This window comes from Triturus cristatus, chromosome 3_2, assembly GCF_964204655.1.
Source record: "Triturus cristatus chromosome 3_2, aTriCri1.1, whole genome shotgun sequence".
Lineage (NCBI taxonomy): Eukaryota > Metazoa > Chordata > Amphibia > Caudata > Salamandridae > Triturus > Triturus cristatus.
This window is the reverse complement of record NC_140584.1, coordinates 281,058,974-281,073,825: the sequence shown is the minus strand read 5'-3', so window position 1 is coordinate 281,073,825 and position 14,852 is coordinate 281,058,974. Positions and strand designations below refer to the sequence as shown.

The following is a 14,852-nucleotide window of genomic DNA, read 5'->3' as shown; positions in this document are numbered from 1 at the left end:
CAAGATAGCCGGCTCTGAAAGATACTCCGCCCTTGCAAGTACGCCATGTAGGCGCCGCAAGTTAAGGGCCGTATTCCGGTGCGGGATAAAACCGGATTGGTCCGGATGCACCAGATCGCAAATAACAGTAAGCAGGCGGTTCGCAAGAACCTTGGCGAGGATTTTCGGCTCCGCGTTCAGCAGGGAAATAGGCCTATACGAGGCGCAACGGTCCCGAGGTTTACCGTCCTTGGCAATCACGTATATAGTGGCCAGGCGTTGGTCATCAGGGAGAGAGCTGATTTCAAGCGACTCCGAGAACATACGACGGAGAAATGGCGCAAGTTTATCCGGTTGCAGTTTATAGAGTTCAATCGGGAGTCCGTTGGGGCCCATAGCCTTGCCTGAGCGAAGGGAACGGATCGCGGTTGCAATCTCGTCAACCGAGAGCGGGGCATCCATCTGCTCACGCTCCTCCACCGACAAGCAGGGCAAAGCAATATCCTTCAACAAGTGGCGAGAGTCAGCCTCATCACTAGTAGACACCGGGGAGTACACAGCACAGAAGTAGTCCGCAAAACACTCCACAATCTCACCAGGATCAGTCACACTCACTCCCTCCGACGTCTGAAGCACGGGGACCACTCGATTCACTCTCTCCTTCTTATCAAGCCAAGCAATCAATTTACCTGCCTTATCCCCAGCCTCATACAGTCTACCCTGCTGCTCCCTATACATTGTCCGAGCAGCATCCGTAACAAGGGACTTATATTCGAACTGCTTCAGGTTGAGGGCGTGGAGCCCGTCCTGAGTGACACCCGTCTTCAAGGCAGCCTCCAACCCCGATATCTCAGCCTCCAACGCAACCACCTCCCCGTTCTTAGCTTTCTTGGCCTCCACGATCAGGGATAGGGCATGACCTCGGAGGACCGTTTTGAAGGCCTCCCACAGGGACACCGAGGACAAGACGGACCCCTCATTCTCCAGAAAATACTGATCAAGCGACTTAATGAGACCCTTGCGAATCTTGGGGTCACGCAAGTACCAGGGGTTAATGGGGGCGATCCGCCCGGCGGATCGCATCCCGGTATCGAAGAGGAGCCACAATGGGGAATGATCGGAAATGCCCCGGGCCAGGTGCTTAACCTCCCGGACCCGGGTGGTCTGGGCTGCGGGCATTAGAAAATAATCTAGTCTGGAGAGACTCCCGTGGGCCCCGGAGTGGAATGTGTACTGACTCTGTGTCGGATGTATCAACCTCCAGCAGTCCACCAGACCGAAAGTGTCCAAGAACCCGCCGAGCCACGCCTGGGCGGCCGAGAGGGCCCTGGGAGGGTAACGATCCAACTCGCCAGAAATGACGGAGTTAAAATCCCCACCCACAATCAGGAGACTATCAGGAAGTTCAAGTAACATGCGACCCACATCAGAGAAAGTGGAGGTCTGGAGGCCCGGGGGAACATAGACCGAAACCAATGAAAGAGTTTGCCCCTCCCACCGCCCAGTCAAAGAGGCATAGCGCCCTCTATCATCAAGAGTAACTTTGTCAATCTCAAGCGGGAGGGAGGAGCGCAGCAAGATGCCCACCCCTCTGGAGCCAGTGGTGAAGCCAGAGTGTGCGACCAGTCGGTAGCCCCCCCTGTTCATAGCATGACATACATTTCCCACCAAGTGCGTCTCCTGAAGAAATACCACATCAGGGGCCAATCGACGCAGATATTGCAACACAACCCCACGTTTGATACGGTCCCCCAATCCGTTGACGCTCCAAGACATCAGTTTCAACCCGTCCCCCCCCATCCCAACACAAGAAGCTGGAGTCCCCGGGCACGCAGCCAGACACCTGAAACTGAAAGAAAACAATAACACCGCCTTGAAAAGAAAAAACACACAACCCATCCACCACTGCCACCCTCCCACCCCCACACCATTGCCACCCCCCCCACCCTGCACCCCTGCGGACTATACAGCCCCCCCAACTTGCAGTGTGCCTGTCGCCCTAACAACCCCATGCTACAAGAAGACCCTAGAGGAGGAAAGGGACCCGTCCCCACCCGCACCCAGACGAATCATTAATAGGCAAAATAAAAATTGAAGTAGAACCTGGCTGAGCACAGAAGGAAATGTCAAAGTAAAGGGCGAAGAATTATTCCTGCAGAGGCCCACCGCCCTCGGCACCGCCAGTACGCCCAGTTCGGTCTCCCGGTTCCGGCAGGGAATCCAACCAGTCACTCACTGTGTCGGGGCGTTCAAAAAAGAGAGTCCGATCTTCAAATTCCACACGAAGCCTGGCAGGGAAAAGCATAGAGTATTTGATGTCCAGATCTCGAAGACGGCGCTTCACCCCCTGAAAGCTCATTCTCTGTTTCTGAACGAGTTGGGTGAAGTCCGGGAAGAGGTTGACGGAGGAATTCTCATACTTAACTGGGCCGTGCACCCTCGAGGCCTGCAAGATCGCATCCCGGTCTCTGTAATGAAAAAGTTTTGCAATGATAGGCCTCGGGGGAGCGCCTGGTCGAGGCCTACCGCCCGGGACACGATGGGCACGCTCCACGGCGAAGAATTTGCTCAGGCCTGAAGGAGCAAGATGATTGAGGATGAGATCCTCGACCATAAGGTCCACCGGACGATTGTTGGAAGTCTCCGGTACACCTATGACACGGATATTATTGCGTCGTGCCCGTCCTTCGAAATCCTCCAGCCGCCGGGACATCGCGTCGTTTGCAGACTTTAGATCGCCAAGAGTTGCCTGGAGGTCTGATACATCCGTGACAAGAGTGGACGTCCTCAAGTCCAACGATTGAACCCTCTCGTTAGTCTTAGAGAGATCCGCCCGGATTAACGTAACATCAATGGCAACCGTGTCAATTTTACGGGCCAGAGCCTCGTACTGCTGGGCGATGGTCTCCCTTATGCCGTTGATGGCGCCCATAACGTCCTGCAGCGACAATTCCGTGGAGACGGACGGACCCCCACCTGAGTCCTCCGTGACGGCACCCGCCGGCCCAGGGGTCCCTTTACCCTGGGTATAGCGATCCATGATGTTACTCTGGACTGGTCCTCCACGCAGGGATGTCTTGGTCTTCCGTTTCTCGGGATCCCCCTTGCCTCCCATGTTGGGCGATGCTCACCGGTGGGGTCCGCCCGGACCGATAGCAAATGGGCACCAGCAGATCAGACACAGACTGTCCGGGAGCCCGCTCGGGAGAGTTGAGAAAAAGGGGGCACAAATCAGTCCGGTACCAAGGCCGGAGGACGCCCCAGCCGTGCAAAGTAGCTCCTCGATCAGGACAAGCAGAAGTGCAAAAGCGAAACTGAAAGTGGGTGCGCGGTCATTGGCAAGGCTCCGATGCCGTTGTTGTTCAACTACTCCCCGGCCCCACGGTTCACCAAAGCACCGGGCACAGCTTCCAGGTGGGCCTCCAAAATACAAGACGCTGTATTTCAGGTCGCCCCGGTCCGATTTTCGTTCTGAGAAGAGTTATGGATTCAGCCAAGGTTCATCTTCCAGAATCTGTCCACAAATCCAGGATAGTGTCCGGATAAGTTGCGAGGAGCGGCAAGGGTCCGTGGAGCCCTGTGCTCACGCAACCATCTTGGATGCGCGCGAAGCTCCTCCCCCTTACACCAAGTTTAAAGTTATACGTGTAGAAAGACTGGCCTAACAATGACAGCGTTTGGTGTAGAAGGACCAAGGAATTTTGGGTACTAGTTGCAGTTCGTTTGGCAGCAGAGCTGCCATGTTAGGTGCGCTGTATACCACTAGTTTTGAATTGAAATTGCTGGGGGGGTTCAAAGTTACAGCATTTTTTTTAAACTTACCTTTGCGATGTTTGCAAAGTTTTTCACTTTCGAGCATCCACATGAAAACTGAGGGGCATATTTACAATGGAGGTGGTGGAGCCCAGTGTTAGCCTCCTTGGCTTAACGCCACACTCCGCCACTTCTTAAACACAGGGCTGCACCATATTTACAGCAATATGGTGCAGCCCTGTGTTTCCCCCTGCGCTGGTGATAAATTTAGCTGCCTAGCACCAAATCTGGCACCCTTGCACCATAGTGCGAGGGTGTCTGCGTTGCAGGGGAAGATTGTTTATGTGCAAGAAGGAACCCTTCCTGCACATAAACCATCTTTAAATGGCATTTTGTTACTTCTATGTGTACCTCTTAATTCAGCACAAATAGAAGCTGCAAAACCTTTTTTTTATGATTGTTTATGTGCAGGAAGGGACACCTTTCTGCACATAAACAATCATACATGGAGTTTGGCTGGTTCTTGTATGCTGCACAACGCAGCACACATGGAACAACAAAAACAAGGAGAAATTAAACATTTCTCCTTGTTGCGCCAGGGTAAGACCAGGTTTTCCCTGGTCTTAACCCGTTAACTGCGGCGTAAAATCCACTGCGGTGTGGGTAAATTCTTGCGCGGTCGGGGTAGTGCTCGCGACGGCCGTTGGCCGACGGGCGCATCGAACGGGTTAATTTTGGCGCTACCCCATATTTACGCCACCCTTGTAAATAGGGGGCAGTGTCAAAATCAATGGGTGTTGCACTCATTGTCCTACCCTTTCACTCAAAGTATAGAGTGAAAGGGTATCTTATTTACAAGGCGGTGTTAAGCCACGTTAAGTTGCTTAACACCGCCTTGTAAATAAGGCGAAGCCCCTATCACCACCACAACATCATGAAAAGTAACGCTGTGTTGACAATAGGGGCTCGTAAATTTGCTCCTGAGACTTTAGCATCTTGATTGTCTATATTCTTTTTTAACGTGAAGGAAAAGACTCTTCAAAGATATACTTCATAGGAAACAGTTAAGCCATCATTCCATTTGGTATGCAGATCCCAATTCGAATGGTAACTCCTATTAACACCCAAATTAGGATTACACAGTAGAATACGTTATTGATTTTGCATTTTAAAATGTAGAAAATTGAACTTTTTTTTTCGTTTAAGTAATTTATAGTTTTATATTTGTAGATTATACTTTTTGTTAATTAAAAAAAAATAATGCCAATAAGCATATTAGGAAAAAACACATGAAATGATGAGCACTGGACTAAATGTATGTTTGAACAGCTTAATAGATTTCACCATTAGTGTTGTTTTATTAATAATGCCAGAGTTCATTTTAGACAGAATGCGGTACTAAAATGCTGGATATGCTTTTCTGTGCTGAGGTCTATATTCCACTGGAGATCCTTATTTGCTGTTCGACGCCCCCAGTTTTGAGTATATTTGGACGACGCCCCTATAGCTGGCTTCAGTATTATTACAGCACAGACACTCAGGTGTTTGGTCCAGCATTATTCAATGATGTGGATGCGGCTGGACCATAAGCAAATATCATTTGAAAAGCAAGATGAAGATGGAATTCAAGAGTTCTTTGCAAATACAGGCTGACTGAGATAGGGACAGGGAGGATTCTTAGCAGGGATGTGGCAGTCTCAGCCATAAGCCTGTGGCTATGTGTCCGATTGCATCTTAACTCTGCCTTACCTGACAGGAGGTATCTCAACATCCCATTGGACAGTTCATGTCTCAGTGCCTGCGTATGCCAGACTTTGTGGGTCCATCATAAAAATACTGCGAAAAAAATAATTTGCAGAACATCGCATGTTACTTTTTTGTTTTATTGAATAAAAAACATATATTCAAAAAAATAAAATACAATCTGCATTTCTTGCCCCTGGAGCACATTATCCATACATTTGGCCTTCCACCCTGAAGCTGCCGGCACACAGAGTGCTAAGTGATTGGTGGTGCCTCTGGACTTTTGCATCAGAACTTCTCCACAACATCAGCGCCCAGTGTGAACTGGGAGATTAAAGGCAGTAAAGTTTGTGTTCACCCTGCACTTTGGGTGAGGATGCTTTCTTGCGCTAGACCTGAGGGATATTTTGCATCACGTGAGTCATTTGTAGGCTTTTCTTTTGTCATTTATTGCACTCTGTGACTTCTAGCTCTGGCTTGTGAGGAGGATAGATCACACGGTTAGGATGTATTAGATTGCACAAAGGGAGGCATGACCTGGCTCAAAGGATGTTTCAAAACCTTGGAACTCTGTTGCCCTGACAGTTCGGAAACCTGCATCTAGGTAGGTGTTTACCTGCCAAGCAACAGCAATGTCAGACTCTCTTGCAAACCCGCCTCCATCATCTCTACTTTTCCCATCACTGAATTCCTGTGATGGCCTAGCTTGAAGTACTTCTTTACAGACCACTCTGCCACCTGATCAGCACACAGTAGTGTCAGAACTACCTATTATTTTCTCGTTCCTGAATTTGACTCTAACTTGGAACCACTCAATGGCGGGGACCCTTGAACGTTGCAAATACTGGTACTGGATGCCCGCCTATGTGCCTGACATCTCACTCTATTCCATGGCTATCTTAGGTGTACAGCACAGAGTGCAGTGTTGCATCCCTTCAGAAATTATAACGATAGAAGAGCAGGTAAAAGTCGCAGAGTACAAAGTTCCCTTACAAGGAGGTTCGTAGTGAAAGGAGACTTTAGCAGCAAAGATCTAGGCTGAGCACCATTGGGTCTGTGGAAATCGGTCATTGAGCATCCAAACATTGACCAGTAGCAGGCCCCGGGGCCTCGTAGAGGACTTGGGCTGCTCATCCCGGCCAGGTTGTCTTCCTAAACCATGTGCTCAATGGCGCCTTTGCGTATTGTTGGTTCAGACTGTTTCATGCAAGTTTCCTCTACCTCGTTTCTGTTATCCAGTCTGTTGTACCCAATGAGGTTAATGTTGTCCAGTCGCGGCCAACTGCGGTTCCTCCGTTGCTGCGGAGTAGCCCCTAGTCTCATACCCTGACGGCTCAAGTCAAACGACTTGGAATGACCCACGTTATTCAGATGCATGTCGGAGCTGTATTCCCTTTTAGCACATTCCGAGGAAAGAAACCGTGCTCCCAGTGGTTTGGAGGATGTAACATTGTCCACATCGATAACAACGTGACTTCCATCAAGCTCATCATCTTTTGGAGAATGGCTTGTCTTGGGAAGAATATTCCAGGAGTGGCTTGGGGTCTGCTCTGTCGATTTGGAGTTGTTTGGTTCTCCTTTGCTGGCCAATTGAGCAACATCTGGACTCTCAACGACGCAGTTGTTGACCTTAATGACTGGAAGAGTTACGAGGTTCGCTGAAGATGAGACGCGCCTCGCTACAGCTCCATGCATGGGAGGAAGACAGATATTCCCATGGAGGGAGTTGCTGGAGTCCGAGTAAACGCTACGGAGAGAAATGGATGGTGAGATACTATTGCGGTGAAGCAGCAGTGCTGTTGTTTGAAGTCCATATGAACCGCAGCACTCTGCCCACTTATGTATGGGACTTGTGCAGGACTGAGGGACGCAAGAAGGCAAGTCAATGTCATGAATGACTTCCTCAGGCCCAGACTGAAGTTGAGGCAGGTCAGTCTTCTGCTGACAGTATTTGAGGTCCCCACTGGAGTCGCAAGGAAGGCCAACCGCCATGGAATACAAATTCTTCTGCACTAATAGCCTGGTCTCCATGTCCCTGTTCTCATACAACATGGTGTTGGCGCAGATGAAAATAAACAACCCCACCCCCATGATGACTGGGCCAATTAGCTTGAGCCTGTCGGTGTGTGGGGTGCTACGGGACTGAACCGTGGCGGATGACTTCGCTTCTGGAACTTGGCTGGAGTTCGTAGGAACATCACTAGGTGTTAGACTGTGAGCACGCTGAGGCCAGTAGCCAATGACCGCAATTGTCATGCCCAATAATACCACGGAGATCCCGAAAACAACAAAAGCTCCTGCAGTAGACCTCATTCTGAGCTTTCCCTTGAGGGGAGCATCAGCAGCTGGAGGGGGCCTTAGCCGTCGAAGGTGGTTCAGGAAACGGGGACTCAGGCGTGTGGAGATCGGCTTTGAAGAATCTTGATTTTTCACAGGCTCAGTAGGACTAGGCTCGACAACAGCCATGGTGCTATGGGTTCATTCTAGAAAGAGAAAAAAAAGAAGTATTAGCTCTGGAAGAAAGTGCCTGAACAGAGAGAAGAGTCCTCTCAGGCTAATGTTCAAATGTACAAATGAATGACGTCACGCCAGCCAAAGCAACATCACATGAAATCAGATGAAGACATGTACACATTGGGTATGTGCCTTTTGGTATGTTAAGAAGAATGTCCATACAGGCACATAGAAAGCTATTTCTGGTACTTCCTCCATAAAGTTTGCATTTTCAGAACCAATATTAGTACATGTCCACTATCTTACTACAAGCGACCAGCCACATTACATGTGCATCGATGCAATTTAAGTGTGCAGTTTGCAAATTGGTCAATACTCAAGAGTTGGGGTGCAAAAGACCTCTTTAGCATGTAGCTGATCCACGGAAAAAAGTGTCTGCACTTTCTCTGGACCTATTTCTCCAAAGCATCTCTTAGGCGCATGGGAGTGTCCGCTTCTGAAAAAAACAAATTGGTGACAGCACACACTACTTGCCATGGCATAGCTGACCTAGCCGGTACGTGTGTTTTTCCAAAGGCAGACCCCAAACACGGAGGTCTGTCTTGGAAAAAAGTGTCAACTAATGTCTTGTCTACACTGTTTTTCACAACATGTGATGAATATTATTGGGATTTTTCTTTCCTGGACTGCCTTGGTTTGCATGGTGGACACAAACAGGAAAAACGTAATCGGAAGTGACGTTGCAGGAGGTATCCTAAATAGGTACATCCCTCCGACACTATTTATGCAGATGTTGGGTCTTCCTAATGCTAGCAGTGGCTCTGCCATGCAGAAGACCACATCTGCCAAATCTCTTAATAAGGTGATAATCGAGAGGTGGTCGGATTTGTGGCAGAGGTCCTTATTTCACCCTCCTCATGATGAAGCCATTAGTCTTAATACAGGTGCAGCATCTTAGCACACAGTCACAGAGTTAGGATATGACTATAGTCCCTTTATAAGCACAGAGTCTTACTGTAAGTCAGTGACGGCCGGTGCAGGTAAGAGCGGTGAGGTGGGGGAGAGGGAGTCAACTGAGGATGACGAGGGTATGCGGAATGAATAAAGAGTCATAACCTCAGTATGGGTACAGAGTCTCAGTTCAAACAAATGGTCTCGGTGTGCTCTTGACATAGGTGGATAGTCACGGAATGGGTTCATAGTCTCAGGGTTGCTACAGTGTTAGCATCTATGTGCCCACTTCATCGTGCTGCAACTGAAACAAGTGTTCACATGGATCACATTTATAAACACAGTCTGATAACGCAGATTTCTGTGCAGACTTAACCTACATAAAATAATTTATGATGAAACCGGCAATTTTTCTGTAAAGACTTGATCTTTGTTCAAATTCAAGTGACAAACAACCAGTATCTAATTATCCAATTCAATTCAGACGAATCAAAGTTTTATTTTGAGCCACACATTATATAAATTATAACATTTGCCATATTCTGAGTGGTGAGGAGATTTTAAGAAGCACCCCAAGTGGAAAAAAACAAAAACAGAAAAAGAACAAAGTGACCAATTATGTGAGAATAAACGGTAAATTGTTTTTTCTGAGGAGACAGCCAGTACTATTTTATGTAGCAATACACAAGGGGTAAACAATGTGTCCTGTGAAAATGACTGTGGTAGGTCTCTTTGTTTTTGTCAAAGGCATTTCGACCCTTTGACCGAATACTAAGGTCTCATCAGGACTGAAAGACAGACCTGGGGGATGGTTGTGGCGCTGAGCGTGGTCTATATCATTAAATGAAGACCAAGGATTGGTCAGCACGGAACTTGGACCATGATATGCTGTAGCCAATACAGGCCGGACTAAGGCGGTCCTGTGTGGTTGAAAAGGTGCTCAGAAGGGCACCTATTGTTCGTTGGCTAAATTCTGAATCGGGTCCAGTAGCTCAGCCGTAATCCCAGGACATAAGGAAAAATAGCAGTGATGCTTCAATTATGGCCTGCCTAAAATTAATGGTAAGCACCTTCTCCCAGTCAGAGATCCGATGTAAGACAATGCAGACATACTGTCGATAAAGATGCATAGCCTCACGATAAAAGCATTGTCTAGATATAGGGGCATATTCTTATTATAGGTGCATAGGCATTGCTTGCTTTGTGTTGTTTCAGTTTTGTCCTAAACTTCTAATTTTTGTAAACCTTTTTCCTCAGCCACTTGTTTGTCTACACCTTGCACTGTTTATAGGTCTTGTTTTGTGTATTATGTTGAGCGCCTTTTTGTCGTATATGTTTACAGATTGAACTATTTATTATTGTTAATAAAAACTTTTTCTATGAATTGTATACATTCACAAATGGGGTTTTCTCTTTTTCTCCTTTCTCTTCTGTTTCTTCAATGAATTTTTTTTTTCTCTTATATCTTTTCATATTTCTCACATTAGAATGTTTTTTAGGCCTTTAAAAATTTGATGCACGTATTGTGTCAATTTTGAACCCTTGATAGGATTCCAGTATTGTTTGCCCCTGGTTCAGGTTTTCAGGGCTGCCCCTGTTGTTGACAATTAATCAAAATTAATGATAAGCACCTTCTCCCAGTCAGAGATCCGATGTAGGACAATGCAGACATACTGTCAATAAAGATGCATAGCTTCACGATAAACGCATTGTCTAGATATAGGGGCATATTCTTATTATAGGTGCATAGTCACAGTCTAGTTGATCAACATAGGTATTGAGGCATAGCATCAGTGTAGGCCCACAGTCTGCATAGTAGAACAGCCTTTCCACTGTTGCAGTGGGTGCACAGAATCAGTAAGGACACATGGGCTTGGGATAGGTGCACAGTCACAGCAGAGAACCACATGTTGACAATAGATACACAATATGTACTTTGGTGCATAACCTTAGTGCATAACTATAATTTTGGTACTAGTACATAATCTCTATACTTGTGCAGAATCCATGTATGAAAGAATAGCCACTCTGTATAAGATGATATGTACAGCACAGACGCGTAGCCTTTCAATAGGTGAGCAGTAGCAGTGCAAAAGCATATGCGCATTATAATGAATTCTCAATACAAGTGTATATTTTCAGTTTAGGATAACAGCTGTGTTATGTATCAAAATCTAGTATAGGTGGTGAACCATTGCATAGGGGTAGTCTTCCAATAGGCACACGATCTTAATGTATGTACACAGTCTCCGCATCAGTGTATTGTCTCAATATTAGATAATACACTTAGTAAACGTGCATAGTCATGGACTGCCCTGTAGTACAAGTTTAGCTGCACACCTTAGTGCAATTTACCGTTTCAATAAAACACAACATTCACATTTCAGGGGCACAGGCCCAGTATAAGTGAAGTATCTCAGAACAGAATCATGGAATCAAGGTCGATGTAGTCTCAATGTAGACACATGCTGTTGGTATCAGCCCCTAGTCTCAGAATAGATTATTAGTCTCTCTATATATATGTGTGTGTGTGTGTGTGTGTGTGTGTTTGTGTATATATATATATAGTTATATATTTATATACTTAGATACTTATATGTTTTTTAAAATACTTATATGTCTAAGAATCGCGGATTCACTTTATTAGAAAGATGATTAGGAACAAAATTATATGTACCACGGTGGATACAGTGCAGTGAAGCCGCCGTCTTACCTTAACCATTAAACATCATGGTTTTTTAAATACATGCACTATATTTAAAGCCCAAAGGTTTTAGCAACTTCATGCACAAGAGGTCATGGGGGCGATTAGATAGGAGATTATAACCTTTATAGTTAGTAGCACGAGCACTTTATTAAAGAATAGACCTTACAGACCCTGTAGAGAACTAATAGATCAAATGGAGAGAATTTTATGGAAGCATTTAAGCTACAATTTGATTTTGCAAATATACAAGGGATTGATCCAAGTTATGTTTTTATGGACATGATTATTCAATTGCAAATGCCTTTTATACTAGAAATACTTATATATCTATTGAATTCATTTTATGAAATGTATTTATTGGCTTTACCCTTTTAACAATATAAATGTAAACATTGTTAATGCATCATTTCCATATGTCAAATTATTTTGAGTATATATACGTCTATTATAGATCTGGATCATATGTTCCAAATGCTATTTCAGTACCATACAAAATGAGTCTTCTATGTCTATGATTTACCACTAATCACCTTAAGCATGTAGCACTTTAAATAGGCCGTGAACACGTAGCAGCGTTATCATGTGATCAAGGTCCGGCTGGAAGGAAATGCATTATGGCCGACGATAAATCATCATCTTAAAGCGTCTGCTTTGCTGAAACGAAGGGAAAAGCGAGGAGCAGCTCTTAATATATATATATATATATATATATATATATATATATATATATATATATATATATATCTATGTATGTATATACGCACAGTATCCCTGTAGCCATTGGAGATATGCAACAAGGGAGGACCAAATTATACGGTAAGATTAACTAAACTATGTGGCAAGAAAAGGCAAATTATGCAGTGTAATGTGGCTCATTTTGTGATAGTATTACTTCATCATTTTGTAATTTTTACACATGCTAACACTGGACAATGGCTTCACCTCATTAAGTTTAACAAATTCAGCAATAACTAACTGTTAGGTGACCCCTGAATCTTTGTGAAGGGCCTTCCACTGTGCGGAAAGCACGTGTCACCAAGTGTTTTATAACTTTGGATACATTTGAAAAAGAAATGTATTATTTTTAACTTTGCATATTATGCAGCAGATGATGGATTGTGTAGCAAATGTAGCAAATCTATAACTATGCGTAAAATGCTGGGGCCATAGAATTGCATTATTCCAGTGGCCATGTATGTAAGTGCCTAATCTCGATATGCGTGAATAGTTCTGTACGGTGGGCCTTGAACAAATACTTGTTTATTGTTTATTTTTCTGAATTGCCTCAATATGCCTCTCTACTGTAGCAGACAGCATATTGCACACAATGGGTGTACATGCTGTTGTGCATCTTAACCTTCAAAGGTTATTTAAAGCATACTATTTCTTTTATGTCAGCACTAATTCAGACTATTTTGGAAGATAAAGAAATTCTAGACCCTCCTTGTGCAGACCCCCTTCCTTCAAGCATGCCCACCATTATTCCATGATACCCAGAGCCAAACTATACTTCCAGAATAACATCTGACTATGTAAATTACTCCCAATTTATCTGAAGTGTATATATTGAAACTCTAGCATGGCTGCAGCTCCATGGAACCTATGCTGGACCGCCTTGTCTTAACAGGAGCTTAATCTGAAGCAAAATGGCCGCCCCTGCATTCTCCTGAGCAGGGCAGCTGATCATGAGTGTTCTTATCAGGAAAGATGGACCATCACAGGAAGCGAGGCCGGAAGCATGGTGGTATTAACAGGAAGTGCTGTGTTTAGTATGAGTACTACATCTTTCTAGATTTGGGAATACCACCCTGTTGAAAAGATGCAGAATAATCACTGAGTCCTTCAAAGGCTCTGGAAACATGGCCAAGAACTCAGGGGCTGACCCTAACAGGGATGGGAACCACCCGACATAGTATCTGCGGTCCCGCAGGGCATATAATGATGCAACCGCCACTGTGGCGTATATATATACACATACATATATATATTCACTTAAAAAACCATAGATTTCACACATGTTATAGTTAGCGGAAATTTTACTGATAAAAAACCAATGAAATTCCCCCGTTATAGTTAGTGCAGGCAACTATAACTCACGCGACCGCAATCCTCTGCTGATGACATATGTGTCTTTATGAAAAAAAAATATTTGTAATATATGTATAGCTAAAAATTTATGGAAGAAGACATGGGCAAATAAGTGTCTAAATACAGTATTAGCATCAGCAGAGGATTGCGGTCGCGTGAGTTATAGTTGCCTGCACTAACTATAACGGGGGAATTTCATTGGTTTTTTATCAGTAAAATTTCCGCTAACTATAACATGTGTGAAACCTATGGTTTTTTCAGTGAATTTGCAAGGTTTTTTAAATGCTAATTCCTAACTATAACGTGTGTGAAACCTATGGTTTTTTCAGTGAATTTGTACGTTTTTTTAAATGCTAAGTTACTTTACGCCATTCGTGGCGTGCGCGCCCACTTAACGCAGTTCGTTCCGTGCGCGCACGGTGCGCTTCGCGCACCGTGCGCGCACAGTGAGCACGCGGTGCGCTTCGCGCACCGCGCGCCCACTTTACGCAGTTAGTGCCGTGCACGCACGGTGGGCACGCGGTGCGCGTGCCCACGTTACGCTAGATGGGCCATGTACGCACGATGCGCTTCGCGCACCGTGCGCACATGTAGGACATATGATGCGCTTCGTTGTGAAAGGTAATATTTTACTTTTTCACTTCAATATATAATCCATGCACAAATGGTGCCCTTCGGGCACCATTTGCACATGGGGTGGGGAGAGAGTGGATATTTTTTTTAAAAAAAAAATTTTAACGTACGCGTACGGTAAGCGTAAACGGCGAAATTATCGAAAAAATGAAAATTCCGTTTTTGGCTTTAGGGGAACTTTGGGGACTCCCTCAACATGGCTAGGTGCTTAGGAGCTGTCTAAACAGCCCCTTTACATGTTTTTGCTCTTTGTTTTTTAACCCCCTCTCAGAGTGCGAGAGAGAAAATGGCGGCCGCCACTTCCTGGTTTCGACCGATTCGAATGTTTACTAAGATCTAACAGCCAATCAGAATCGCGCTCGCGCACGTCACCGTACGCGTACGGTAAGCGCACCGTAAGCGCACCGTAAGCTGGCTCAGATATATATATTGATTTAAAGGCTATTTTCTCAGAATCTACTGAACAGATTTACACCAAACCTACAAAAGGCACTTCCTTGACCTGTAGACTACCTCTCTGCCAAATTTCAAGGAACTCTGTTCA

The 14,852-nt window shown here is 45.3% G+C and overlaps 1 protein-coding gene across 2 annotated transcripts in view; it reads right to left on the bottom strand.

The window, feature by feature from the left end:
* Window positions 1-5,128: 5,128 nt before the first annotated feature.
* LOC146857103 (transmembrane protein 200A-like) overlaps window positions 5,129-14,852 on the bottom strand; it is a 61,019-nt gene continuing 51,295 nt past the window's right edge. For both annotated transcript variants that reach the window (XM_085647604.1, XM_085647605.1), the window contains exon 2: window positions 5,129-7,958. In XM_085647604.1, coding sequence (XP_085503730.1) covers window positions 6,628-7,941 — 1,314 coding nt within the window. In that variant the 5' untranslated portion in view covers window positions 7,942-7,958 and the 3' untranslated portion in view covers window positions 5,129-6,627. The remainder of the gene's footprint in view (window positions 7,959-14,852) is intronic.